This window comes from Drosophila miranda, chromosome 2, assembly GCF_003369915.1.
Source record: "Drosophila miranda strain MSH22 chromosome 2, D.miranda_PacBio2.1, whole genome shotgun sequence".
NCBI lineage: Eukaryota > Metazoa > Arthropoda > Insecta > Diptera > Drosophilidae > Drosophila > Drosophila miranda.
Genome location: NC_046675.1, coordinates 25,294,690 through 25,319,021, shown reverse-complemented (window position 1 = coordinate 25,319,021; position 24,332 = coordinate 25,294,690). Strand labels below are relative to the sequence as shown.

Below are 24,332 nucleotides of genomic sequence, written 5' to 3'. Positions count from 1 at the left end.
AATATTCGATAGATATTTTTTGACGTCGCCTGGCAACCCTAGCAGGGAAAACTGGAAAAATATACATAGATTTTTCATTTTTGGTAATTTTGCGAGTTTGCGGATTCTGACCATGTCCGAAGCCCACTTGGAAGCTCCACCGTCCGTGCGTCTCACCAACGATGACTTCCGTAAGCTGCTGGCTACGCCACGGGCCCCGCCTCCCGGATCCAGCACGGGCAGTGCGGGAGGCTCCTTGGCCACAGCTACCTTTGCCACGCCCTCAGTGGCGGGCGACAAGAAGAAAACCCAAAGCAGCAGCGAGCGCAACGACCTGAGGCGAAAAAAGAAGAACTTCTATGCGGCCCTCAAGAAGCAGGAGGATGTCAAGTTGCTGGAGTTGTCGGAGAAATACAGGGATCGGGCGCGCGAGCGTCGTGACAATGCCAATCCGGACTACACGACCGCCAGCACACCCGGCCATGGAGGGAGTACCAATGCCTACCGTGCCGTAGCCCCCGACATGAAATCGGGTATCGATGCCGCCGAGCGGAGACGCCGCATCATCCAGGAGTCCAAGTTCTTGGGCGGTGATATACAGCATACTCACTTGGTGAAGGGTCTCGACTACGCCCTGCTGCAGAAAGTGCGCTCCGAGCTTCACTCAAAGGAAACCGAGGAGGAGGAAATCGCTGCCGCCTTGGCCAGGGAGAAGTTGGCGGAGGCAGCCGCTGCCGCCGAGCAGCTGGAGGCTGAGCGCAGGGAGTCGGAGGACATAAACGCCATTAATGGCTCGTTGGCCCGCAACATCTACAATCTTGTGCAGGCGCGTCGCTCCAAGGAGGTGCCCCGAAACGAGCTCTTTGCTCCCGGTCGTATGGCCTATGTCATCGATCTGGACGACGAGCTGGGCGAGACGGATATACCCACAACGCTGAAGCGATCCAAGTTCGAGGTGCCGGCGTCGCGAGAGGACATTGCCACGCTCACCACCAACGACATTGTAATCAACAAGCTGTCCCAGATCCTCAGTTACCTGCGAGCCGGCGGTCGCAACAAGAAGAACAAGAAGCGTGACAAGGACAAGCCCCTCTTCTACGAGAAAGATATGGAGAGCGTGCGCACCCAACCGGGCATCAGCAGTGCTGGTGCCAGTGCCAACCCAAAGGGAGGCAAGCCCACTGCTCCTCTGGGGGACAGCATCTATGACGATGTGGGTGACTATCAGCCGACAGCAAAGTCTCGTGGGGATCGGCACGCCCGCCCTGGCGGTCCGGACGCAGCCAGCAAGCCTGCTGCCGGACAGAACTCGTACTTTGGCGATGCCCCGCCGGAGACCGTGGAACCGGTCATAACCAGCATACCGCCACCCCCGAAGATATCCAAGGCAATGGCCTCGCGATTCGCCAACGAACCAGAAGGCTATGCCGAATGCTATCCGGGCCTGGAGGAGATGAACGACGCCATCGACGACTCGGACGATGAGGTGGACTACACGAAGATGGATCTGGGCAACAAGAAGGGTCCTATCGGCCGCTGGGACTTTGACACGCAGGAGGAGTACTCTGATTACATGAGCACCAAAGAGGCCTTGCCCAAGGCCGCCTTCCAGTATGGCGTCAAGATGCAAGATGGCCGCAAGACGCGCAAAAACAAGACGGAAAAGAACGAGAAGGCTGAACTGGATCGGGAGTGGCAGAAGATTCAGGTGCGGCTTTGCTTGGACATCCCCCAATGGCGATTCCTTGTAACTTTATATTTTGTTCATATTTCAGACCATCATACAAAAGCGTAAAATGCCCAAAGACCGAGATGGTGGTGGCGGTGGCGGACGCGACGGAGGCGATGAACCCGAATACAAATCGGCCAAGTACTAGGAGACTGCTGGAAGCTGCGAACTTTTTCGGCTCCACTTTTACAAATACGATAGATCCGTTGTTTGATTCCAATTTTGGATAATTCTAAATGGCATGCGATGCCAGTCGAATGACGGCTGCTGCGACGAACAGAGATACTATTGATAATTCTTGAAACATTATTCTATATTTTTAATGTAATGCTGTAAAACTTTAAAGATAAGTATGTGTATGTGTTTTTTTAGCCACAGTTTTATCACTAATTTAACTGCTACGGGGAGGCGGATTGGGATTTGGGTATTATTGGCAGGGCAGAAAGGACTTATCCACTATGTGCGATATTAGCGCTTGAAAAGAGGGACGCGAAAATACGACAAATCGTTTGGAATCGGTTGACATCAACGTGAATAAGGCAGATATACGTATGTATATGTACGTATATGGAAAACGGGACTAAATCAATTTATTGCACTCTTAAGCAGTGCCTCCACAGCAGGGCATTCGATGATAATTAGGGTGTGGACAGCCAATCAGATAGAAACATTTATATTCCATGTAGAATGGACTCCATCTTTATATGTAGTTCTGAAACGTAGTAGGACCCCCTCTCTCTCCATCTCCCTCTCTACTTTCTAAGCTAGACAAAGCCGTGTGTGCTGTTCTCTTGCTTGCTCTAGATCTATTTCTAGACTTGCCTTAATTATATGACACTGATTAAATATATTTACCGTCATGGGGGAATGCTAATATTAATCACTACGCAATGTGAAAACTGTGAGCTGTGTGTGGGTGTGCGTTCGATCGGAAACTGAGAGGAGGATTGATTGTTCTACTGATCGTTGGGAATACATACGGAATACGTATATAGGAAACGAGAGTGTAAAGAAGAAGAGGCTGTAAGCAAACGTACGAGAGAACTCTGATCCCCCGGAACCTGCTGACTAGCTTGCACATATTCGGGTACATACATACATATATCGTAGTATCTATATAATAAATACATTATGCAAAAGGGCACGCTGGCGTCTCTCTTTGGCATTCCCTTTTGTGGCGTGTCGGGAGTGTGGAAGATGAGGATTGGGAAGTGGGGATCTAGTGCAGGGTCTAATGTGTATATATGTGTATATATCTAATGTATAACATTAAATTGTAGGTTTTTTGGCCTGTCTTATTCCTATGTTTCTATATTTCCTGTCCCTGCGAGTCCTTTTAGTCATGCCAACTGCTGCCGAGGGACACCGACCGCACAGAGGTCGAGAGCCGCCTGCTCTCCACCAGCTTCACATCCTTCACACACAGATCGTGCTTGGAGTTGCTCGCAAAGCGTATCACCGACTGTGTGCTCACCTGGGGCACATGTCGCAAATCCAGCCAGATGAGGCTCTCGCACTTGGACAGATGTTCCAGCGCGTTCTCGGAGACGAGGCGGCAGGCGCTCAGATTGAGCTCCGACAGGCGGGCAATGGCCGTGTTGGAGGTGCCTATCTGGGCCACGCCGGCGTCGGTTATGCGCTGGCAGGAGGAGAGATCCAGGTGCTTGAGATATGGCAGCGACTGCGTGATGTAGCGCACGGCCACGTCTGAGATGTCTGTGCCGGCCAGCTTGAGGATCTTGAGATCACGCAGTCGCGTCTTCGAGTCACTTAGGCCGGGCCGCGAGTCCTTGGGCGGGGAGAGTATGTCCCGGACGGCGGCATCGTTCAGACCCCGCACAAAGCTCAGGTCGAGCGTCTGGAGGGGCGGACATAGGCAGGTGTGGAGGGCCAGCACTGCCTGGATGGGACAGTTCTGCAGCGAGAGATTCTTGAGAGCTGGGAGGCGGGCCACCAGCCATGCCAGCTGCCGCTTGGCTATCTGCGTCCAGTCAAGGATGAGGTGTTCCGGCTGCCTCCGCACAATGGCCGTCAGCAGGGACGCGGACATCTTGTGCGCCGAGCAGTTCATGCTCTTCCAGAGATCGGGATCGACGGCAGCCGTCGACCACACCTTGCTCACCGAGCAGCAGGTGACTAGAGTTTCGGGCGGCAGATACCTGAAGATGATCTTCAGCACGGTGGGGTCCAGGGCCAGGGAGCTGCTATGATGCAGACTGTTGATGCCATTGGAGCCGCTCGTGCCGCTGCCATTGGCACCGCGCTCCCCGCCAGAGCCGACGCCTCCCCCGCCGCTTTGGCCTGTTCCATTGCTAATGCCATTGCTGCCGCCTCCTCCGCCGCTGGCATTGTTCCCGGACGAACTGCTGGATGCTGCCGGCCGTACCACATACTGCGGCTTCTTAAGCACTCGATTCGAGTTGTTGAGCATCTGCTGGGCCAACTGTGACCGAATCGAGTTCTTCTTACGAGAGCCACCTCCGCCTCCTCCGCCACTGCCGCCACTCCACTGATTGCCACCACTGCCCCCGCCACTAGCTGTCGCCACTCCTCCTCCTCCGCCTGCCGCTGCACCATCAATGGATGAGTTGCATGGGGCATCGTTGCTCTCTTGCATGCTGCTGCTCACGCTCGTCCCATCGTCGCTCTTGCGCCGCTTCACCTTGTCCCCCCCCACCGCATTCGGTGATATCCCCGGGGATGGAGTGTCGCAGCTGTTGTTCCGATCGGTCTTCACCTCCAGCTGATGGTGCCGCTTCATGCCATGCTTCCAGTGGGTCACGTGGCCACCCGCCGATCCAGACTCCATCTCCGATTCGCTGGTGAACACGAAGTCCGTGTACTGTCCGACGGGTGGCGGCAGCAAGCTGCTCGTGCCCTCATGGCCTGTTGCCTCGCCGCCAGGGCCATGGGAAACGGAGACGCGACGCACCTCGGAGGATTTCAGACGAGCCCGGAAATGCCGCGGCTGTGGGGAACGAATAGGAGATTGACATTAGTTTTGCTTAAGGAAACGCTCAAATATATGTACATTACCTTGTAGTCGTAGTTCTTGCCGGATCGACAGCAGCTGGGACACTCCCAGCTATTGGGCAGATCCTCGTTGACTATGCCCTTAGCATCGGCTGCATCCTCGGTGCCGTCCAGCTGCGACAACGCACAATCGGGATGGGCTATCTCGTAGCAAACGGAGCACTCCATCAGAGCTGAGGGACCGTCCACGGTGGCCAGTTGCTTGGTCTGCGGCGACACGGGGGTCTGTCGCCATCCATCCAAATGACAGTAGACACACTGCGCGGTCACTGGAAGCATGGGCGACAGGCACTGGCGCATCATGCACGTCTGCTTGGCCCGTCCCGGTCCACCGAACTTGACCATGTCCATGCAGAAGGGGCAGGTGCCGCAATCGGAGCGCTGACAGGCGGCACAGTTCTTGCAGCGCGTGCGGCGTCGCCTCGGCTGGCCGGTGCCCGTCAGATGGGGCGATAGCTTGGCCCCATCCCCGGGCGAGGCACAGTTGTTGTCCAGGGATGCCGCTTCACTGCTGTTCAAATTATTATAATTGGAGCACGTGGCAATCACGCTGACGGCATGGCCTGTGCCTGCCGCTCCCCCACCCCCAGTGGGTGGACTGTTGCTGTTTGCTGCAGTTCCTCCAACGGATGGTCCTCCTCCTGCTCCACTGGTGGTGCTGGTGCTGGTCGCTGCCGCTGCCACTGCATTTGCCAGATGCATTTTCTTGGGCGGGCGGTACTTTAGCGTATCCGTGGGCAGGACAAAGGTGGCCTCTGTAAAATCAGGAGATAGTAATGTGAGCCACAAGGAATATCGTGATCGAGAACCCACCTGGTTGTGCTCCTCCGCCCGGACCAGTGGCTCCTGCGCCATTCTCCAGTTGCTCCTTTTTCAGGACTCCGTTGCTGTACTCAATGCCAGCCACAACGGCACCGGAGGCAGCCACTGCGCCATCCCTGCCCGCCTCGAGCTGCTGCTGTTCGCGAATTACCTCGGCATTTTTTCGGACAATCTCCTGTTTGATCTCCTGCTTGACTCTTGTGCGGTCGTACAGGTGAAAGCCTGCCTGCTCCTCGGAGGCCGTTCTCAGTACGGACATGCCCGTGACGGCCTGATCCTGCTGGTCCTTGCAGTGCCGCTCCACCAGTGTGCGCACATCCTTGATGAGGGCCACGGGATCCAGCACAAGACTGGGCACATTCTTCTTCTGCGGCGGCAGATCGTACAGATACATGACGATCTCCTTGAGCCCGAACAGCTCGTAGTGCGTGAGATGGATGTGCGGGCGGGCGGCCATCTCTGCCTCGCTGGCCGAGGGCTCCCCCTCGAGGTGCGAGTGGCCGAGCAGCGTGTAGACATAGCGAGCGAGGACATACCAGAGCATTTCGGTGAAGAAGGGGTAGCGAAACTTCTGCGGCACCTTTGTGTTGTCCTCGACGGTGGCCGTCCTCAGCTGCTTCACGATACCGAACGAGTGCAGGAAGTTGCCCCCAAAGACGAGCGACTGGGTGGGTGTGTAGACGGCATGGATCCAGCCGGTGGGTATGAAGAAGGTGTTCCCGGCCGTCAGATAGACGCGGGCGCACTTCTCCACGGTGTCGCCGAAGAAGATGTCCGCCTGCTTGCCGGACAGCACCCACTTCTCGTAGAGCTGCAGGTTGCGATCGGTGGGCGGTATCAGCCAGAAGACCTTGCTGCCCTTGAGGATGTGATACCAGACGGAGGTGCCGCCAAAGTCAATGTGAAAGTCAGTGTAGCAGTTCTTCACCGACATCAGGCAGTACTTCTGCACCTTGGGGTACATCATGCCGCCGAGCAGATTGGTGCCCTCCTTCTGGGCATCCTTCAGCTGTTTGGGCCATACTACATCCACCCAGTCGATCTGGCGCACAATCTCTGGGCACTGCACAAAGCGATCCAGTCGCGTGTGCGAAAACTCCAGCGAGATCACGTTCAGCAATCGATCCTTTTGCGGGCACTCGTAGTACTGCTGCCACTCCTTCATCGTCATCTGGAGGTTCTTCTGTGTGTTCACATCCATCACGTCCAGCAGACGACGCGATCCCACGCACAGCCGCACATCGCCCACGGTAAACTCTTGCGGATCGGGCATGCGGAGACCCAACCCGTTCTTTTCTCTAAAGAGTAAGGGTATGTTGAAGCCATGCTGCTGTAGGAATCTGAAAAGGGATTTTGGGGGAGGGTGAAGAATGGAAAATTAGCTTACTCTGTGCTGCCGCCGCCTATTACGCTTTGCTATTCGTTAATTTCTGTATCATATTTCGTTCAATTTCCCTCGTTTGCTTTCGCTAAGTACGGCTGATCGATGATCAATCCGTAAATAATAATTGATATACTTACGCGACGGTTAAATCGCAGCCGCGCATCTCCCGCACCATCCCTGCCTGCGCAAACTTTGAAGATTCGAGCTTCTCGGCAACACTGAAACCGCGGGCCCCCTCACCATCGTCATCACCCAATGACCATTCGTCGAGGTAGAGCTTCCGCTGCTTGCGCTCGCGCTGTAAGAGACAAGAGACAAGAGAGAGAGAGATAGAGATAGAGAGATAGGGGGGATAAGACAACAACATTATTAAATGCAAAGCAAAAACCGAACCAAAGCAAGCTGTTGGGACCCCGAGAGCCGGAAAAAGCCGGAGCGCAGCGATAAATGCCTATTAATATACTCCACTCCCCACAGAGGGCGGCGGCACCGCTAGCTTCTCTGCTGACGCCATCAAAAAATGATTCACAAGTGAATGCCTCTCTTCACCACACTGTATCGAGTGGGACACTGTCTCGTCTCTCTCTATTTCTGCCATCCCATCGGCCTGCGCCATCACTTTCTCCGAGTGCTGCTCTGCTCGGCTCTGCTCTTCTCTGCTGCTGCCGCCAACACCTCCACCGCTGTGCTGCCTTTGCTCTGCTCTGCTCTGCTCAGCGTATATAAAAGCTTGTGGGGCTCGTCATTTCGTTTTCATTGGGTTGGCTGGGGCCATGGACGACGCATCTTGGTGCCTTCGGCTTCGAGTTTTCCTTAACCACATTCTCGTTGGGGCCGCTCGCTCGTTCGTGTTTTCTGGCAATTTCCGTGCGGCACTTGGCAAAGGGCAATGGGAATCGTGTTGTGTTGTCCGGGGCTGCGGGCAGGCCTGAAAGCCCGCCCCAGCTATAGCTCCATCTCCTGTTGCTGTCTCTCTTCTGTGCGCATGCACTTTGCATATGCAACGTACACACACACACACACAAACAAACGCGCACACATATTATTATACAGAACTGCATTTGTGGTGATGCAGCGTCGCCGGGAAGCAGCACGACTGTTGCTCCAAAGGAAAAGCAGAGGCAGAGGCAGCAACAACAACAATATGTCTCCTGGTTTGCTTTGCGTTTATTTTGGCCGCCGCCGTGGAGAGTTTTTGGGGAGGGGGTGGGGAAGCGCAATGAAAAATCTATAAAACATGGATGCGGCTCTGCCCTCGTTTGCACGAGTATTCGTTTGTGAGTTAATGTAAGTTTGTGTGTATGTGTGTCTGGTATATCCTTTTTGAGCAGCTTGCCACACACTGGAAACTTGTTTGGCATGTTCTAAATGATTTTTTTTTGTGTTAGTGGCTTTTCATTGTGGTTGCTGTTGCTGCTGCTACTTCTGGCCGAAAAGCTTGTTTTGGTGTCCGGCATCAGGTACATCTGTATGTGTTCGTATGTTTGTGTTTTTGTGTGCGTATGTGCGTATGTGGATGAAAGAAACCAAAATCCAAATCCAGTCAAGTGGTTTCATGGTGGCGTCACTCACTCCCCCACCGCCCTCCCGCCCCACCAATTGGTTTGGGCCACCTGGGGGCCCTAATGTATTCTATTTAGGTGCTAATTGCGGAACCTTATCTGCTGCCATGTGCTTTGCTCCCCTCTGGGGGTTAGTCATGCTCTATGCCTGCTGTGCTCTGCTCTACTCTGCTCTGCCCTGCTCTATACATTTTTAATGGGGCGTACATTGCGTTCCGCACTTAAATATTCATAGAGATAAAGACAACGAGAGAGGGAGGGCAGTGGCATACATAGGATCTCTTTCTTGCGACAAGTGCGGTGTCGCGGTGTCGCGGTGCCGAGGGCAACAGCTGTTGCTCTGATCCAATTTCGGTTCGGTTGCTAATCAGAGTCTCTTTCGACTATAAGATATCAAATCGGTTATCGGCTTCTGCCCAGAGCAGTGTCAACGTCAGCCTTACTTCAGACCCCCTTCACATCACCTGCTGGCGTGTATGTAAATATGTTGGGGCTAGAAGAACAACAACAATGCCCTGTTATCTACGATACGAAATAGAAACCGAAGAAACACACCACACCGTGCTCTCACATACAGACACACACACACACAAATCACACCACATCACCGTAGCAAAGTCAAAGGCATAGCAAAACGAAAACGAAATGCCAAGCCAGAATAGGCCTCCCATTAGCCGATGATTGAGATACTCTACCAAATCATACAAACATTCGATATTAAATTGATTCGAGCATTGATTAATAGAGCAAAGCAGATGTGGGGTCAACAATTCCTTTTTTTCATTGCACTGAAAATTTGCGACAAAGTCCAAGTACCCTCTGAAAGGGTAGAGAAGAGAATAACAAGCACCAGCCAGCCAGCCCCCAACAAGATGAAGAAGAAGAAGGTGGAGAGGAGAATAACAAACAGCAAATATGGCAAATAAAGCTCATTGCTTTTGGTCATGAGGCATCAGTTGAGCTCCAATGCTCAACGGGAGCGAGAGCGTGATGGAGGAGGAGGGAGAGGGAGAATGGGTAGACCGAAGACCGAAGAGAGTGAGCATGCAATTTATTTATATAGATTAATGATGAGTTTTACGTTTGTTTCCACAACTAATGATCATCTTGCGGCACCGGGGGCCTTATCAATAATTGCTATAGGTTGTTGCTTTTTTTATTTATCAGTTTATTGATAGATGGGGGAAATGGGAAAATTGAGCAGTGGGACACTGACAGACGGGGTACTCACCAATTGACGGCGCTGAACACCTTTCGGATTGGTACTGGGATTACCATTGCCGCCGCCGCCGCCGCCTCCGCTGCTGTTGCCATTGTTGTTGCTTTTGGCTGGCGACGACCCCGTTTCGACGGCGGTGGACATCGCCACGGAAATCGTTTATAGAAAACGTTACTTCACTTGCAGCACAGCACTCCGATACCGATTTCCGATTCGGATATATGTATAACAAACGGTTCCACTCCGACGAATTAATGTGTAATTGTTTTTTTTTTTGTTTTGCCTCTCTCTTGCTCTTGCTCTTGCTCTATCTAATCCCGTGCTGAGCTGCAAAATGTACGGAAAATCAGAAGATGCGTCAGCATTTAGTATCGTTCTCATGCAGATTGCAATCTGTCTGCTTCTGCTGCTGCTGCTACTGCTGTCACTTGTCTTTCGCCCCAAAGAGCGCACTAACAAACTAATTACGTTTATTACTTCATACAAATTGAACGGAGGGGGGCACAGTCACAGAAAATAGCGACGTTACATTACACTGAACAGAGCGCACCGGAGCAGCCTGCTCACTCCCACACCGACGAAACTGAAGAAACGAACGGAACAAATATCGTGCAGAGCTAGGTCGGGCCCCAACGAGCGAAACTCAACACACTTGGGGCTCTGCTGCTGGGCCCCAGCAAGCTATAATCATGTGAGGTGAGAGCACTCTCAGACCCACTATGAGCACACAAACCGTCAGAATATGCCTCACCCTATATGAACATCACTTGCTGGTCCCAAAACCGGGTGAGGAAATCCACCACAACGCCGCCTCGCCAGCTTCTACTTCTGTCGCGACAGTGGCTCGCCTGCCAAGGGATTGCCGAATCCCACGTGTGCGACAGCCCAGAGCTACGCCTCTGTTCCGCGGGTCACCGAGAAGATAAAACAAAACCCAACTGTGGTGACTGTCGCTCTCAGTCGCAGCGCAGCGGCTACCTGCGCCCGGGATGTGGATATGTGGATATGTGGATATGATGCCCCTGCCCGCGTGTCTGTGTGTGCGCTGAATGCATTTAACGTGATGTTTCTGCCATCCAAAACGCTGCCAAGTGTAGCGCTACACTTATCACCGGGCTGCACACCTTGGGGCTCCACGTATCCCCGTCATTGCGGAGCAAGCACTTTCCCATGAACTTGTAATAGGAATGGAATTCTAAATTTGCACTTTGGTTGCGTATCTAGTTTTTGTCAGATTTTTTCGAGTCTGTATTGGTGGTGGGTCTGCTCTGCCCCTCTTCACCAGATTGCTTTTGTTCTGTTCCGTAAGCGTCACCACGAACCCGCTTCAGTTATTGCCTCTCGTCGTCTTCCGCTCCACTCATTTTCAAAATTACAATTTTTTCGCTTATGCCGTGAAATACATTTTAATTATAATTAATACATATTGACACAAAACAAAAGCATTAGCACACACACACCAACAAATAACACGCGTATGATCCCGCAAAAATTACAATTAATTTTGTTAACTATTTCTGCAGTCCAGATGAATCGTTCGTACTCGTAAACTATTTTTCGAGAGCAGCGGTTTTTTCGCCTTTTTTATTGTTCCGACGATGTTCCGCGCACACCAACCGCACAGCTCAAAAATTTCCTGGTCTTTGAGTAATATTCCGTCAAATATTACTACCTAGATAGAACCCTCAGCACAGTCGTTCACATTGTTAAATTTGTATATTCCGTTGAATAATTCTGGCCAACTAAGACCCTTAGTTCTGCCCACATAATTTTAGGCCATTGATAAATCAATTTTCTACTTAACTGGCTAGTTTTTAGTCCTTGCTTTTATTGTATTTTGACGAAAACAAGCTTTGAACAAAATAGTTCAACAATAAAAACAGTCGCAATGTTGCTGGTATTTTAATACGCATAATGCGCGCATAGACCTTTGTATACCCTATTTCGTTCATTTCATATGAAGATGAAACGTAATTTATAAAGACCTATTCTCAAATTGATATTCTTTAGACATATTCATGTATATTATTAGTATCGTGTATATTTTTATCTCGATACTGATACCTACGGAGCCTGGGATGACAAACATTTTTTCAATTCTATAACATCCTTTCCTCTAGGGTATGAAAATTAGTGTTGCCGGTAATCATTGTTGTCAACCGGTTATTCACCAATAAATACTCGTTTTTGATCTTCCGTGGAATATTCCCAGCTATATAGATCGCTCAGCTTTGCCCACATAATTTTATATGATTGCTAATTCAATTTTCTACTGGACTGGCCTATTTTGAATACTTGCTTTTATCGGATTTCTTTATACCGTTGAAAATGAAATTTAATGGATTGATGAAATTTACAAAATATACCATTATACCGATATATCGTATCGTATATATCGGCTCACAAAATACCAAAAAGTATTAAAAATACCGTAAACAGTCACCCTGAGTGTGACCGCGGATTTAACGATAAAATATACCGTCCGACCCTGAGAGATATACCAAAATAAACCGTCTCATTTTAAAAATATACCGTAAATAATCTACATATGCCGCGTTTTTTATATTCCGTCGAATATTACCAGCTATGTAGATCTGTCAACCCACATAATTTTTTCCAATTAATTAAACTATTTTCTACTTTACTGGTTATTTTTAAATACTTGCTTTTATTGGATTTTGTCTAAAAAAAGGTTTTAGCGATAAAGGTAAAAAAAGAAAACGTAAGAGAGTAATCGTTCCTATTGCTTAATTTAAATATTTCGTTTTATAATGCTGGCTAACTAAAACCCTCAGCTCTGCCCACATAATTTAATCCCATTGATGAATACATTTTCTATTGGCTAGTTTCTAGTCCATTCTCCTATGCAATTTTTTCTAAAACAAGGTTTAAAAAAAAAACGTTAAAGAAACAGTCGCAATGTTGTCACCTCAATGTTGCTGGTATCTTAAGATTTGTTGCTTATCAACCGGCATTTGTTTCGTTAATTTATATAAAGAAATTTTCTTAAATTGATATGTTTTATGTATATATATATCCTGATCCCGATACCAATACTTGATCTCTGTAAAAAAACAATAAGCTGCAAAATATCGTTGTGATAGCTTTAAAACAGAGACTGACAAGTTTCTGCATGTATTGGCGCCATAAATAACAAATATTTTCTTAATTCTAAAATATCCTTCTTCGCCAAAGAGATATGTTTTGAAAGAGAATGCGAATGTGAATTCGAAGAAACCTTTACTGTTGAGGAGAGGGAGTTTTTGAAGAGAACTCTTTGAGACCTGGAACAAAGATAGCTAGAAATCCATCTCAGGAGGTTGGGCGGAAACCCTAAAAGGTCAAGTTTATGCGCTAAAAGGGAATGGTTTACAGAGTCGAATTTATTTGAAAATAAAGTGCCGCCAGCCAGGGACAACAGTTCGTACACTTTATTGTTTTTGAAGTTGATTTGTTTGTTTGTCCTCTCTGTATGCACGAGATATTGAACGATTTAGGGATATCGTGATGCATTAGGACTGAATACTGTCCCAACAGGAAGGAAATACAAATGCGTTTTAATTTCTGGAATAAAACTTAGCCATCTTATCGACTATATACTCCCATTGCAAATTACGGAACTTAATTAGACAGAACTATTTCATGATTGACATAACTAACAGTGGGTTGATCCAAAATTATTTTGTCAGCCTGCTTTCAGTAAGCTTAGGAGGGGGGATTCATTCTATGGTCAGTATAATGACTGATTGACGTTCCAATTGAACTTAACGCCCTCACAATTTTATTGTCACTGGGTACATGACTACTATACAATCATCCGAAAACTATAATGGCCAAGATATGATGGTGACTGACTTACTTACATTTAATATACCTAAGATATCCGCTAATGAATGTTGCTTATTCAACATTATTCTCCCGAGTATTACCAATTATTACGGATTACGGATATTGTCTGTAGTTTGGAATGATGAAAACCGCTTCAAACCGATCGACGCGTGTCGCACAAGCAAACACCGCCCATACTCGTAGACAGCCTGATCAAACCCATTATCTATTCTATCCAAATTGCTGTCCAACAGCAGCAGCAGCATCATCATTATCATCTTGTTGACCCGTCATTGTCATATCTGCCCGGCGAAAATACAGCCAAGCGCACTCTATGTTTACTTGAATGCTTTTTAATACTCTCGTACACATCAATTTTTGTGTGTGGGTTGAGGTGAGAGCTTCTCATCAGCACAATAGATCATATAAATGGTAAGTATTTTCGTACATGTGCTATATACATCTGTATTGTATATGTGGTGGTCGGTCCGGCTATTGTTCGCGAGAGCTGGGCTTTTGAGCTGCGGCCTCGTATATAAAGCTGATCAATCTCGTTGTCTAAAATTCAGTTCAATTCTATCGCGACTCGAAGCCAAGCCGGTTTTTGCGACAGTTTTCTGGGAATCTTCGCATACTTGTATACACAATGCGTTTCGCTCTGTTTGCTTTTCTAGGTAAATACATTTTTATGTGTACCTATATAGTAAAGCTATCATACTCACGCGGTATTTAACGCTATAAAACTCTCTCATGCATCTAGCCCTGTGCCTGTTGGCCTTTGCCCTGGCTGTTCCAGCCAAGGACACGAAGAAGCAGGCCAACAGCTGCCAGCGCTCCTGTGGCGATGACTACGAGCCGGTCTGTGCCAAGTCCAAGAACAGCAGCAAGGAACGTCTGCTCACATTTGGCAGCCCGTGTGTGATGTCCAACTACAATTGCCAGCATGCCGATGATCGTAAGTATCTCACAGATATATAGTATTACAGATATTATAGATCTAATTATTAATTTTCAGCCTTTGAGATGAAGTCAAAGGGCGAGTGCGGCGGTGGAGTGAGCGTGCGCCTCTCCTAAGAACACCACACCCCCTCCACGGGATAAACGATTTTTAATGACTTGTACGTTTCAACAGGTGCAATAAATTATATTCATATTATTTTATTCCAACGGGAACAGTTTATTACTCTTCGATTGAAGGTTTCTATATTAGCAGAACAGAACAGAAAATTTAGCAATACAATTAGATCTTCTTTTTTTTAAAACACACTCTTAGACAATCATTCAAACGCTCAACGCATCCTGTTCTTCCTCATTCACTTATAAGCAGTCACTCGACCAATCTGTAAAATCAGAACATTAATCAGTTTGTTTGAGTGCTTTACCAGACGAATACACTTACCACTCACAGAGCACCTCACACTACGATCTAATGCAAAAATACTCTATATTATATTGTATTGTATTGTAGATTACTCATAATTGTTTTTAGTAGTGGTTCCTTTATATATGTACGTTTCCTATTGAATACGCTCCGACTACATTCACAGATTCGGTTTACAAGCTCTCTAGTTGGCAGCCTTCTTCTGCTGCTTGACCTTGTAGTCGGCCAACGCGGCCTTGATGGCATCCTCAGCCAGCATGGAGCAGTGCAGCTTGACGGGGGGCAGACGCAGCTCCTTGGCAATGTCTGTGTTCTTCAGCTGACCAGCTTCGTCAATGGACTTGCCCTTGACCCATTCGGTGGCCAAAGAACTGCTGGCAATTGCCGAGCCGCAGCCAAATGTCTTGAACTTTGCATCAATGATTTTTCCATTATCATCTACTTTGATTTGCAGTTTCATAACATCGCCGCAAGCGGGTGCTCCCACCAGACCGGTGCCGACAGTGGTGTCCTTCTTGTCCAACGATCCCACATTGCGTGGGTTCTCGTAGTGTTCAACGACCTGGCGGCAAAGGGAAAGATAAAGAAAAAGGCTGGTTATTCCCTTATCATTGTTAACTATGTGCCTGCCGCAAGAAACGCGCTGTCTCCCAAAACGAAAACAATATACTATATGGAACAATATTTATTACGAAAGAACCTTCCGGGTGGACGCAGAAGACAACTTACATTTTCGTGATACAATGCAACGGGGACGCTCTGCACACGCTTCAGCTGAGACACCAGCAATTTGGATGAGTTTCGTACCAGCGACATCTTTAATTTGCAATGAATCTTTCAGTAAAAGTCGATACAAATTATAGCAGAGTTCTTGTGAAATTCGAAAACACACTGGCACGACTTACTGCGTGTTAGGAACAGCTGCTAGCAGTGCTGCCAGATTTTCAGAGTGAGAAATATACCGAAATATACTTTCTCATTCTCAAAATATACCGTAATAAACCGTTGAAAAAAAAGAGCTTAGTCCACTTAACCGCACTGTATTTAAAAAGGTGCGAACATTCTTCTGTAAATTCATCCTTTGGATCCCTCCTATCCTTCCTCTTCACGAAGATATCTTTCACCTGAACTGCGCTTAAAAATAGCTGAGATATTCTAGCGAGTCTTTTATACAAATTTTTCATACGCACATTCCGGGGGTCCAATAAAAGCAAATTTTTAAAATAGACCAGTCAAGTAGAAGATAGATTAATTAATTGGATAAAAGTGTGTGGGAATGGCTAAATGTGGTATCTATGTGGTAATATTTCCAATCCTTGACGGAGAACGATTAACTCAAAATAATGAAAATTTAATCATTTTAGCGCAGTTCAGGTTAAATTCAGAGGAAAGATGGCATGAATCTGCAGGAAGAATTTACAATCGTTAATATTTTCCATCTTTTACCTCCAGTAATTGAACTGTTTAAATAAAGGGGGCTTAAGTGGGCTACGTTCGGTTTTTCATCAGACGAGACGCTATATTGTTGTTGAATTGAGGCAAAAACAATCAAAGTCAAGTATTTAAAACCAGCCAGTCAAGAACAAAACTGATCTATTAATCTGGTAAAGATATGTGGGCAGGGCTGAGGGTTCTATCTAGCAAGTAATACTCGACGGAATATCAAAAACGAGGAATATGTACGACGGAACTTGAATAATTCGTCAGTATTTTTTGAAAATGAGACGGTATATTTTGCGGTATATTTCTGAGGGACTGGCCCCAATGGCTCAAATTGCCAGCAAGAATAAATATTAGGAGCAAATAGAAGACTAATTTGCTAAATACACGTACATATTCAGCATATTGGCGTTAAAATCAAGGCCGGCACAGTGGACACCCCAAAGCAACGGACTTGCAGCAGCTCAGCCATCATGACCTCGCGAAAACGCAGCGGCAGCGGCTCAACGAAACGCCCCAAGGAGAAGGTTCACTTCGCCCATAAATCTGACCCGCCCACACCCATTTGCATATTTTATTAAATTTAATTTAATTAACAGGTCGTGTACATATACGAGCTCTTGTTCCGTGGCGAGGATCCCAGCACGGAGAGTTCCGAGTTCTGGAATGAGTTCTTTTTGCTGCAACCGAACTTTGAGGCGCTGGAGAATGAAATCGGGAAGCTAAACAGCGAACTGCTGCAAGTGGTGAAGCCAAACCTCAATACGTTGTTTCAAAAATGCATCGAAATGCTGAACACTGGTAAATCGGACCAACTATCATTGAATCGCGCTCTGACTACCGCTGTTTCTTCCAGAGGATCATCCGAAGCGCTTGTGCAACAGCCTCCAAACACTGTGTTCCCTTTTCTATGGCATTTTTAAGAAATCCAATACGGACCCGCCGTTCAACATTGTCAATGAGATCTTTGGCCATGAGAAAATGGACGAATGGCTTAAGCTAATGATGCAGTATTGCAATCGCATCCTACTGGGCGATGTTACTGAGAATGCCCGCTTCATGTGCCTTAAGCTGCTGCAAGTCCTGGTCACGGGCACCGACAACGTCAATCAGAATGCGCTCTTCGAGCATCTGATGATGCACAGTATGTTCGATGCCTTTGTAAGGTTGCTCAGCGATCCCACGTTTCGTACACAGCACGGACATGATATTGTTATACTACTGACTATTTTGGTCAACTATCGGAAGCACGAGGCCACCAATCCGTATGTGGTGCAGCTGTCTATATTGGCTGATGAGCTGGCCCTGAATGGGTATGTCTACAAATTTCCACGTGGACGCGCCATATCTAACTAATGCTCTGATAATAATTATCATAATTTTAGATATGGCCAAATGATATCACAATCGCTTATTGACTTTTGCCGCCAGTACATCCAGAGCCTGAACAATGTCCAATCCTCATCCTGGTTCTCGTCGCTCTCGAACATTGTGGGCAACATGTTTGTCTCGGACGAGGGCTGTGAGCGAGTGCAGCAGATCAAGGCCAACAATGGCCTGCTGCTGGCCCTCTACGAGGCAGTGCATCTTAACCGAAACTTTATCACAACACTGGCCCACACCCAGGCCGAGTCCAGTGCGCCGCCCTCGCCCAGCAACACCTTGAGTCTAGCTCAGCCCGTGCCTGATTTGTCGAATGCCCCGATCATCGACATAACGCAGTATCCCACGAATCTGCTGGTGGCTGTCTTTCAATATTGCTCCATTGTGATGCAGGACAACAAGAACGAGTCGAGCATTGCCAATCTGAAGCTATGTTTCCTGATACTCACCTGCATTTCGGAGGATCAGTATGCCAACTCCATGATGCACGACAGTAATCTCACCTTTAAGGTGATGCTGCATCGGGCCCAGATGCGTCACCGCAAGCTGAATGTGGATCGTGTGGGCAAGTCCCAGCCCCTGGCTGCCACCCTGCTCGACCTATTGGTGGAGTTCATTGTATCGCATTTAATGAAAAAGTTTCCCATGGAACTGTATCTGCTGTGCATTGGTGTGATCCATCGCATTCTGTGCTATCAGAAGCGTTGCCGTGTCCGCCTCAATTATCCCTGGAAGGAACTGTGGTCGGCGTTGATTGGGCTGCTACGTTTCCTGGTCAATCAGGAACAGACGCTGGTCAAGAAATGCAATATATTTCACTTGTCTCTGCAAGTGGTGAATATTTTTAACCTGTTTATTACCTACGGTGATACGTTTTTGGCCACCACAAATAGCTATGATGAGCTCTACTATGAACTGAATCGCGAGGAGAAGGTCTTTACCGAAATTCATGCGATGGGTAAGCTCAATGGGTTTCGATCGTTAGGCATTATGACTACCAGTTTCGTTTCTTTTCAGTTTTGCGTTACACAACGATGGGAGAGTGCGAATATAAAGACGATGTCATCAAGCTACTAAATTCCCTGGTCAACATCCTAGCCATAGTGAAGCACTTTCAGAACAAGATCAAGGAGTGGCTGGCCGAGCAGGGATTGTCAACGCCCACGGAAGAGCAGATACTCGATGTGGTGCGCAAGAATTATGACCTCACGCTGAAGCTGCAGGATTCCCTGGATCAATACGAGCGTTATGCGGAGACGCCGCTGCACACCAACTTCTTTAAGGCGATGGTGGGCGATGTCGTAAACGATACGCGAAAACACATTTATGGCTATGTGAAGGAGGCAGTGTCCGTAATACCCGAGCAGGTGCTTCTAACGACAATGACCAGCTCGGCAGTAACACCAACTACCCCAGCAGCCACAGCAGCACCAGCAGCCGCAGCAGCCCCACCGGCACTAACAGTTCCAACAGCTCCAATAGCACTAACAGCCGCGCCTGCCACATAGAAAATCGATGGTGGATCGATGGAGGACAGACTGATAACAGACTGTTTAATTGTTTCCTTCGCCTAGTTATGTAATTGTATTTTTATTGTTCAAGTCTCTAGAAGCATGAACTGTTATGTTATCTATAAGATTGAAAGTGATATTGCGATATCTTTGTTGGTTTTCGTTGTGGAGCATTGCACTTATACCTAAAGATATAGTACATTCATATATATTCTGTGCAAGTTTTTTACATACGTATACAAAATATAAAGTTTGATCGGCATCAAAGTTTCGGCTATGATATTCCGTTCGATTTTTGACAATTTCAATGATATAACCGCTCAGATCGGCAAGAAATACTAGTATTTTGATGTTTTTGAAGGCAAAAGTTCGGGGGCTATATCTCGGTTAAACAGGGTGATACCGGCAAAGAACCCACTTTCCCAGGATCGTGAGAATTCAGACTGGTGAAGACTGGCATTCCTGAAAATCATGTTGGGCAACGTGAGCGTGAAGTTCCAGCAAAACTTCGCTTACACGATTAATACACCAATATTTGGCTCATTGAATCATGTATGAAATTGTCATATAGGGGGCATCGGGCCAGGAGAGGCGATCTAGACTGTCGAAGATCACGCCTGATCTGGCATCCCACTCTCCTTGATCCTTGTAAGAAAATGGTACAAAAATAGACATATACTTATTTGTGTGAGATTTCTTTTCTAATTGTTTTTCTTTTATTTATTCCCAAGCTTTCCACGTGTTTGTGTATATAATCTTTAATACAAAAATGTGTATAAATATTTGTTTGTATATTATATTTTGTTGTTCTGGTTATACAGGCGTGTGTATATGTAGGTTCTAAGGATATATCTACGATTTATAAATGTATATGGTATATGTATAACTGCAGCATGCAATAGTTGCACACAATTAACAATTTGAATGCAATATAAATGGGGTCGTGGGTCGAAACAATATGCGAATTGAATCGCTAATTTAATGTCAAATACATCCATACAAAAATGCATTAAAATTATGTAAATTTATAAAATACATATTAATAAATCGCGTTAAAATATACAATCAAATTATTTGATATAAAAATAATTTCTAGTCGCTTTATACAGATACAAATATGTATCACTTGCATTCGATTCTGTGTGTTCTCGCATGTATGTATGTATTTCTAGCTCGATATTTATGTAGTATTTAGTTCAAAGGCAGAGCCAAACGATCACTTAAAGGCACAATTAACAGACAATATTCAATTAAATTAATTATTTTATAAGCAATGCCCAAGTTTCAGTTTCCTCCTAGCCCTGGAATCGTGGCCTAAACCTAATGGTAATATATTTATGGATCTATTTACAATTTCGTTCGAAGGTGTGTGTTTAGCTAAGTGTATTCTCGTATGGATGAGTGGTTATGCTATGAAACTTAATGCAGCCCGAAGGTCGATGCCGATGCCGAATGCCCAATGCCGAATGCCGCCTTGATTAGAAGTGATCAACCTTGACGGAGACCGTGTGGGCAGCAGCATTGCTGGGCAGATCAATGTTGTCCCACTCGGTGTGCAGGTTCTTCTCGCTGTCGGTAGCCTTCAGGGCCAGGCCCAGCGATGCCGTGCGTCCGGCACAGTGGGGTATATTGAGTGTAACCGGAACCATAAACTCAAGGCCCTGCGGCCCGCACATCACAAGGGGTGATAGCATGGTCTCACCTGCACATTTGGGAAAATAAAACACATGTTAATTATCGATCTGGTAAATTGTGATAGATATATAATATGTGTGTGTGTGTGTGTAACTGGTATTGTATTTGATATCATGTGGATAGGTTGTTCTGTGTTACGGCAAGTGTAAGTGAGTACAGGCATAGACAACACTCGATTTGTGGGAGAAAGATCTATAGCAAGAGATGCTATTTCAGTGCAATTATCAAGGGAGAACAAACAGTAAAGGGGTTTTAGGGCGGAAATTGAAGAAATTAGAACTGAAATTGGAAGAACTGTTGACGAAAGATTAGAGAATAAACTAATCTATGTGTTAATAGATATGTACTATGGAAGTTACATGCAAGCAAGCTGTTATTACCAATTAGTATTACTTTAGGACTACAAACTAAGGATTAAAGACTACACTAAAATATCCATAAAATCACCATCCACCATAGAGGAAAATAAGCTTAAATCAAGATCAAATATGTACAACGAATTAAACACAAAAATGCTGCATTCAAAATGGTCGCAATCGCAACTCAAAGAGAGAAGACCGGTGATGTGTGGATTGCTTTAGTAGGTAGGTGGTTGTGGTAGTGGTTTTTGGTGGTGGATGCATACGGGAGTACGGGAGTAGAGTGTGTGTTAGACCAACCATTTTCCATGTCCAGCGGAGGTCCGCCGACGGCCTGTCCCATGCGCGGATCGCTCACTGTAAAGTAGATCTCCTGGCGCACGCCCACCGGAATGGCTCCGGGAGGGATCTGCAGCGAGACATGCCACACCTTGTCGGCCAGGGTGCCGCCATTGGAATCGAAGAATCCCCGCATGGTGCTCGGCTCCCGGGGCATTCTGGGAAAGGGTCCGTTCGAGGCGGAGGCAGCTGCTGGTGTTAATGTGGCCACAGGTCCGGCTATCGGCAGGGACATGCTGCTGCTGAAGGGTGTGCTCGTGGCATTGGGCGGGCCAACGGGCAGGCTGGCCTGCGACGTGTACTGGGTCTCGATGGAGGTGCAGCTGTCGCCGATGGGGGAGCTGGGCGGAGGCCCTGTGCGCTTCAGTATATTCGAGATGTGGAAGGATGCGCGACCCGAGCGTGGGGTCAAAGGATGGCTGGGAGCTGGAGGCGGGGCCAAGGCTGATACCGTGTCGGCCGCCTCGAACACATCATCGGACACATTCTGCGTCTCGTTGGCCAGCATTCCCTCATTGTGCTGGTTATTCTCAATGGCCGTCGCCTCCTCTGTGGCCTCTGCGGAGCTCTCGGCTTCGTCTTGGGCTTCTACTTCTGACGCCTCCTCCTCGTCCTGGTCGTGCTCCTCAATTTCATCTTCGACAAGAGGAGCTCTTGCTGCTGGATTCTCAATGACCGTGTCCGAGGACTTTTGCAAGTCCGAACGACTCAAGGTCGAGTCCTCTGTGGGCTCCTCCGGCTGTGCATTGATCTCCACCTGCACCTGCTCCGTTTTGCCCTCCTTCTTCTCATCGGTCTCATTCTCGCGCGACTGCAGGATGCTCTCCTCGCGCGACTCGTATATGGGTGCTGGTCTGCCCACGTCCCTTTTGGACACATAAATGGGCTCCGCCATGCTGTCGAGGGCCTCGCGACGCGTCTGATAGATCTGATCCCTCAGCTGGGTGCGCGTCTTCAGGGCGCTCTCCTTGGCCTCCCGCCGGCTCTGATAGATGCTCTCCGAATTGGAGCGTTCCGAGCGGTCGTCCCGCTCCGACTGGCTGCTGCTCTGGGGGCTAAACTCCCGCTCCATGTCTCGCTTGCCCTGGCTGATGCGCTCCTGCATTTCCCGTTTCGACTGGTACAGATGATTGCGCTGCATCTCCCGCTGCATCTCGCGACGGGACTGGTAGAGCGGCTCCTCCTCGGTCTGCTCGTTGGCCGCTCCCGGGTAGAAGCGTCTGCGGGTCATCACCTCCGAGTTGGGCGCCCGCCTCTGGTCGGGCATCATGTAGGCGCCCTGTCGCGTCTGATAGATGTCCTGGGGATCCTGCTCGTAGCCCGGACTGACCAGGGGTCGCCTGTTGGGCGGCTGGTTGCCTCCTCGATCCGCTGTGGTGGTGCTGTGGCGACGCACGATCCTTCGGCCTCCGTTCCGTGCTCCAGCCGCTGCAGCCGCCGCAGCCTCTTCCTGCCTCCGCTCGAGATCGATGCAGGCTCTATTCGCATACAGATCGTACTGATCGTACCCATAGCCATTGTCCTGTGGATGGTGGGGCATGCGCTGTGCTGTTCCCCCAATATTCCCATAGATATCCTCACTTTCCAGATTCTGATACGTGCTGTTCATCATCATCTCCTGCTGCTGCTGAGGAGGATAGTGCCCGGAGTAATAGGGCTCCTGATGGTTGGGCGGCATCATGCCACGTCGCGAATGCTCCTCGAACCCAGCCGGATAGGTGGGGAACTCGTCCGGATAGTAGGGCCTCTGCACACCCCTCTCCAGCATCGATTGCTGGCGCCGCAGTCCCTTGGGCTTCCTCTCCGGTTCCACCATGCTGTTCATTCGCCTCAGTGGTCGCGTGGTCTTCAGCAGGGCATTCTTCAGTGCCGCCAGCGGGCTCTTTAGCACCGATTTCTTCTTCTTGTGCGGCGGCAATGGCGGCGGTGGCATGGCCACCACCATGCCATGATCATCGTAATACTGCTGCTGGGGCGGAGCATACTGCTGCTGCTGATGCTGCTGCTGTCTGGGCTGACTGTGGCCCCTGCTCGTCCCATAGTTGCTGTAATAGTTGGGATCTTGGGCATGCGGTGGCCTCTCGTGGGGGTAGCGTGGCGCTGATCGAGATCTTTGCATGGAATGACCGCCCACTGCCTGTGGGTGGGGGGCAGGCGGCGGCATGGCATAGTAATCATCGTATCGCTCATCGTACGGCTCCATTTCGCTAAAGGTATTTTTTATATGATTTTTTGTTGTTGGTTAGCAGAGTGTTTTTTATGGGTTCTGTTTCTGAGGGGGATTTTGGATAAAAGAGCTCATATGGACTTAAAAGAATCAAGGAATCGGTGGAAGATCGGATATGGAAGCTCTGCTCAAGGCCCAGAGAGAACTGGATCTCTTTTTGGTTCAGTACTGAACAGCCTTTCGATCGAGAACCCTAGAACCCTGTCTGCTGTAAGACGCGTTTCATTCCTGCAAAAGTCTCGCCAAAAAAAGACACACAAGCGCATATTTTGTATATATTGTACAACTACATACGATCCTTGGATTCTTTATAAAGGTAGTATATATGTATAATACTTTGCAAATTAACCAAAACTGCAGATAATAAAAGGAACACCGATAACCAATTGTAGTTCAAACATTTAGGTTTAAGTTAAATTTGTTTGTTTGTTTGTTTGTTAG

At 48.1% G+C, this 24,332-nt stretch overlaps 6 protein-coding genes across 17 annotated transcripts in view; 3 read left to right on the top strand and 3 right to left on the bottom strand.

The window, feature by feature from the left end:
* The first annotated feature begins 17 nt into the window (after positions 1–17).
* Positions 18–2,061, top strand: LOC108154944 (protein Red). Its single transcript, XM_017285441.2, has 2 exons — positions 18–1,687; positions 1,755–2,061. The coding sequence occupies exons 1-2, from the start codon at positions 113–115 to the stop codon at positions 1,854–1,856; spliced, it is 1,677 nt and encodes a 558-aa protein (XP_017140930.1). The 5' UTR covers positions 18–112; the 3' UTR covers positions 1,857–2,061.
* LOC108154942 (jmjC domain-containing histone demethylation protein 1) lies at positions 2,004–11,401 on the bottom strand. 5 transcript variants are annotated; one of them, XM_017285435.2, is made up of 6 exons: positions 11,051–11,401; positions 9,741–10,055; positions 7,085–7,245; positions 5,555–6,903; positions 4,745–5,496; positions 2,004–4,676 (listed from the first exon to the last, which is right to left on the bottom strand). In XM_017285435.2, exons 2-6 carry the CDS (start codon positions 9,870–9,872, stop codon positions 3,045–3,047), a joined length of 4,026 nt encoding a protein of 1,341 aa, XP_017140924.1. In that variant the 5' UTR covers positions 9,873–10,055; positions 11,051–11,401; the 3' UTR covers positions 2,004–3,044. The 5 variants fall into 5 exon arrangements, with proteins under 5 accessions (XP_017140924.1, XP_017140920.1, XP_017140921.1 ...); XM_017285431.2 differs by having other exon boundaries at positions 11,189–11,401; XM_017285432.2 differs by having other exon boundaries at positions 11,225–11,401.
* A 2,710-nt stretch (positions 11,402–14,111) lies between these two features.
* On the top strand, positions 14,112–14,723 carry LOC108157433 (vasotab). Its single transcript, XM_017289486.2, has 3 exons — positions 14,112–14,230; positions 14,317–14,511; positions 14,572–14,723. The coding sequence occupies exons 1-3, from the start codon at positions 14,203–14,205 to the stop codon at positions 14,628–14,630; spliced, it is 282 nt and encodes a 93-aa protein (XP_017144975.1). The 5' UTR covers positions 14,112–14,202; the 3' UTR covers positions 14,631–14,723.
* Positions 14,710–15,851, bottom strand: LOC108157432 (iron-sulfur cluster assembly scaffold protein IscU). Its single transcript, XM_017289485.2, has 3 exons — positions 15,667–15,851; positions 14,956–15,499; positions 14,710–14,896 (listed from the first exon to the last, which is right to left on the bottom strand). The coding sequence occupies exons 1-2, from the start codon at positions 15,751–15,753 to the stop codon at positions 15,122–15,124; spliced, it is 465 nt and encodes a 154-aa protein (XP_017144974.1). The 5' UTR covers positions 15,754–15,851; the 3' UTR covers positions 14,710–14,896; positions 14,956–15,121.
* An 806-nt stretch (positions 15,852–16,657) lies between these two features.
* On the top strand, positions 16,658–19,579 carry LOC108154594 (armadillo-like helical domain-containing protein 3). The gene is made up of 5 exons (XM_017284908.2): positions 16,658–16,904; positions 16,977–17,178; positions 17,234–17,690; positions 17,763–18,718; positions 18,778–19,579. Exons 1-5 carry the CDS (start codon positions 16,851–16,853, stop codon positions 19,266–19,268), a joined length of 2,160 nt encoding a protein of 719 aa, XP_017140397.1. The 5' UTR covers positions 16,658–16,850; the 3' UTR covers positions 19,269–19,579.
* A 397-nt stretch (positions 19,580–19,976) lies between these two features.
* The window catches only part of LOC108154591 (tight junction protein ZO-2), a 114,552-nt gene continuing 110,196 nt past the window's right edge, over positions 19,977–24,332 (bottom strand). For 7 of the 8 annotated variants that reach the window (XM_033389306.1, XM_017284894.2, XM_017284895.2 and 4 more), the window contains 2 exons: positions 21,626–23,871; positions 19,977–20,973 (listed from right to left, as the gene is read on the bottom strand). In XM_033389306.1, coding sequence (XP_033245197.1) covers positions 20,750–20,973; positions 21,626–23,871 — 2,470 coding nt within the window. In that variant the 3' untranslated portion in view covers positions 19,977–20,749. The remainder of the gene's footprint in view (positions 20,974–21,625; positions 23,872–24,332) is intronic. The other variant, XM_017284900.2, reaches the window with a different exon arrangement.

Excerpts from the sequence above, each read along its gene's own strand:
- LOC108154944 (XM_017285441.2), top strand. The coding sequence starts at position 113 with ATGTCCGAAGCCCACTTGGAAGCTCCACCGTCCGTGCGTCTCACCAAC. Across the intron at positions 1,688-1,754 it reads GGGAGTGGCAGAAGATTCAG|ACCATCATACAAAAGCGTAA; the intron begins GTGCGGCTTTGC and ends TTCATATTTCAG.
- LOC108154942 (XM_017285435.2), bottom strand. The coding sequence starts at position 9,872 with ATGTCCACCGCCGTCGAAACGGGGTCGTCGCCAGCCAAAAGCAACAAC. Across the intron at positions 5,497-5,554 it reads GGGCGGAGGAGCACAACCAG|AGGCCACCTTTGTCCTGCCC; the intron begins GTGGGTTCTCGA and ends CTGATTTTACAG. Across the intron at positions 4,677-4,744 it reads GCAAGAACTACGACTACAAG|CCGCGGCATTTCCGGGCTCG; the intron begins GTAATGTACATA and ends CGTTCCCCACAG.
- LOC108157433 (XM_017289486.2), top strand. The coding sequence starts at position 14,203 with ATGCGTTTCGCTCTGTTTGCTTTTCTAG. Across the intron at positions 14,231-14,316 it reads CGCTCTGTTTGCTTTTCTAG|CCCTGTGCCTGTTGGCCTTT; the intron begins GTAAATACATTT and ends TCATGCATCTAG. Across the intron at positions 14,512-14,571 it reads TTGCCAGCATGCCGATGATC|CCTTTGAGATGAAGTCAAAG; the intron begins GTAAGTATCTCA and ends ATTAATTTTCAG.
- LOC108157432 (XM_017289485.2), bottom strand. The coding sequence starts at position 15,753 with ATGTCGCTGGTACGAAACTCATCCAAATTGCTGGTGTCTCAGCTGAAG. Across the intron at positions 15,500-15,666 it reads TTGCATTGTATCACGAAAAT|GTCGTTGAACACTACGAGAA; the intron begins GTAAGTTGTCTT and ends CTTTGCCGCCAG.
- LOC108154594 (XM_017284908.2), top strand. The coding sequence starts at position 16,851 with ATGACCTCGCGAAAACGCAGCGGCAGCGGCTCAACGAAACGCCCCAAG. Across the intron at positions 16,905-16,976 it reads CGAAACGCCCCAAGGAGAAG|GTCGTGTACATATACGAGCT; the intron begins GTTCACTTCGCC and ends TTTAATTAACAG. Across the intron at positions 18,719-18,777 it reads TACCGAAATTCATGCGATGG|TTTTGCGTTACACAACGATG; the intron begins GTAAGCTCAATG and ends GTTTCTTTTCAG.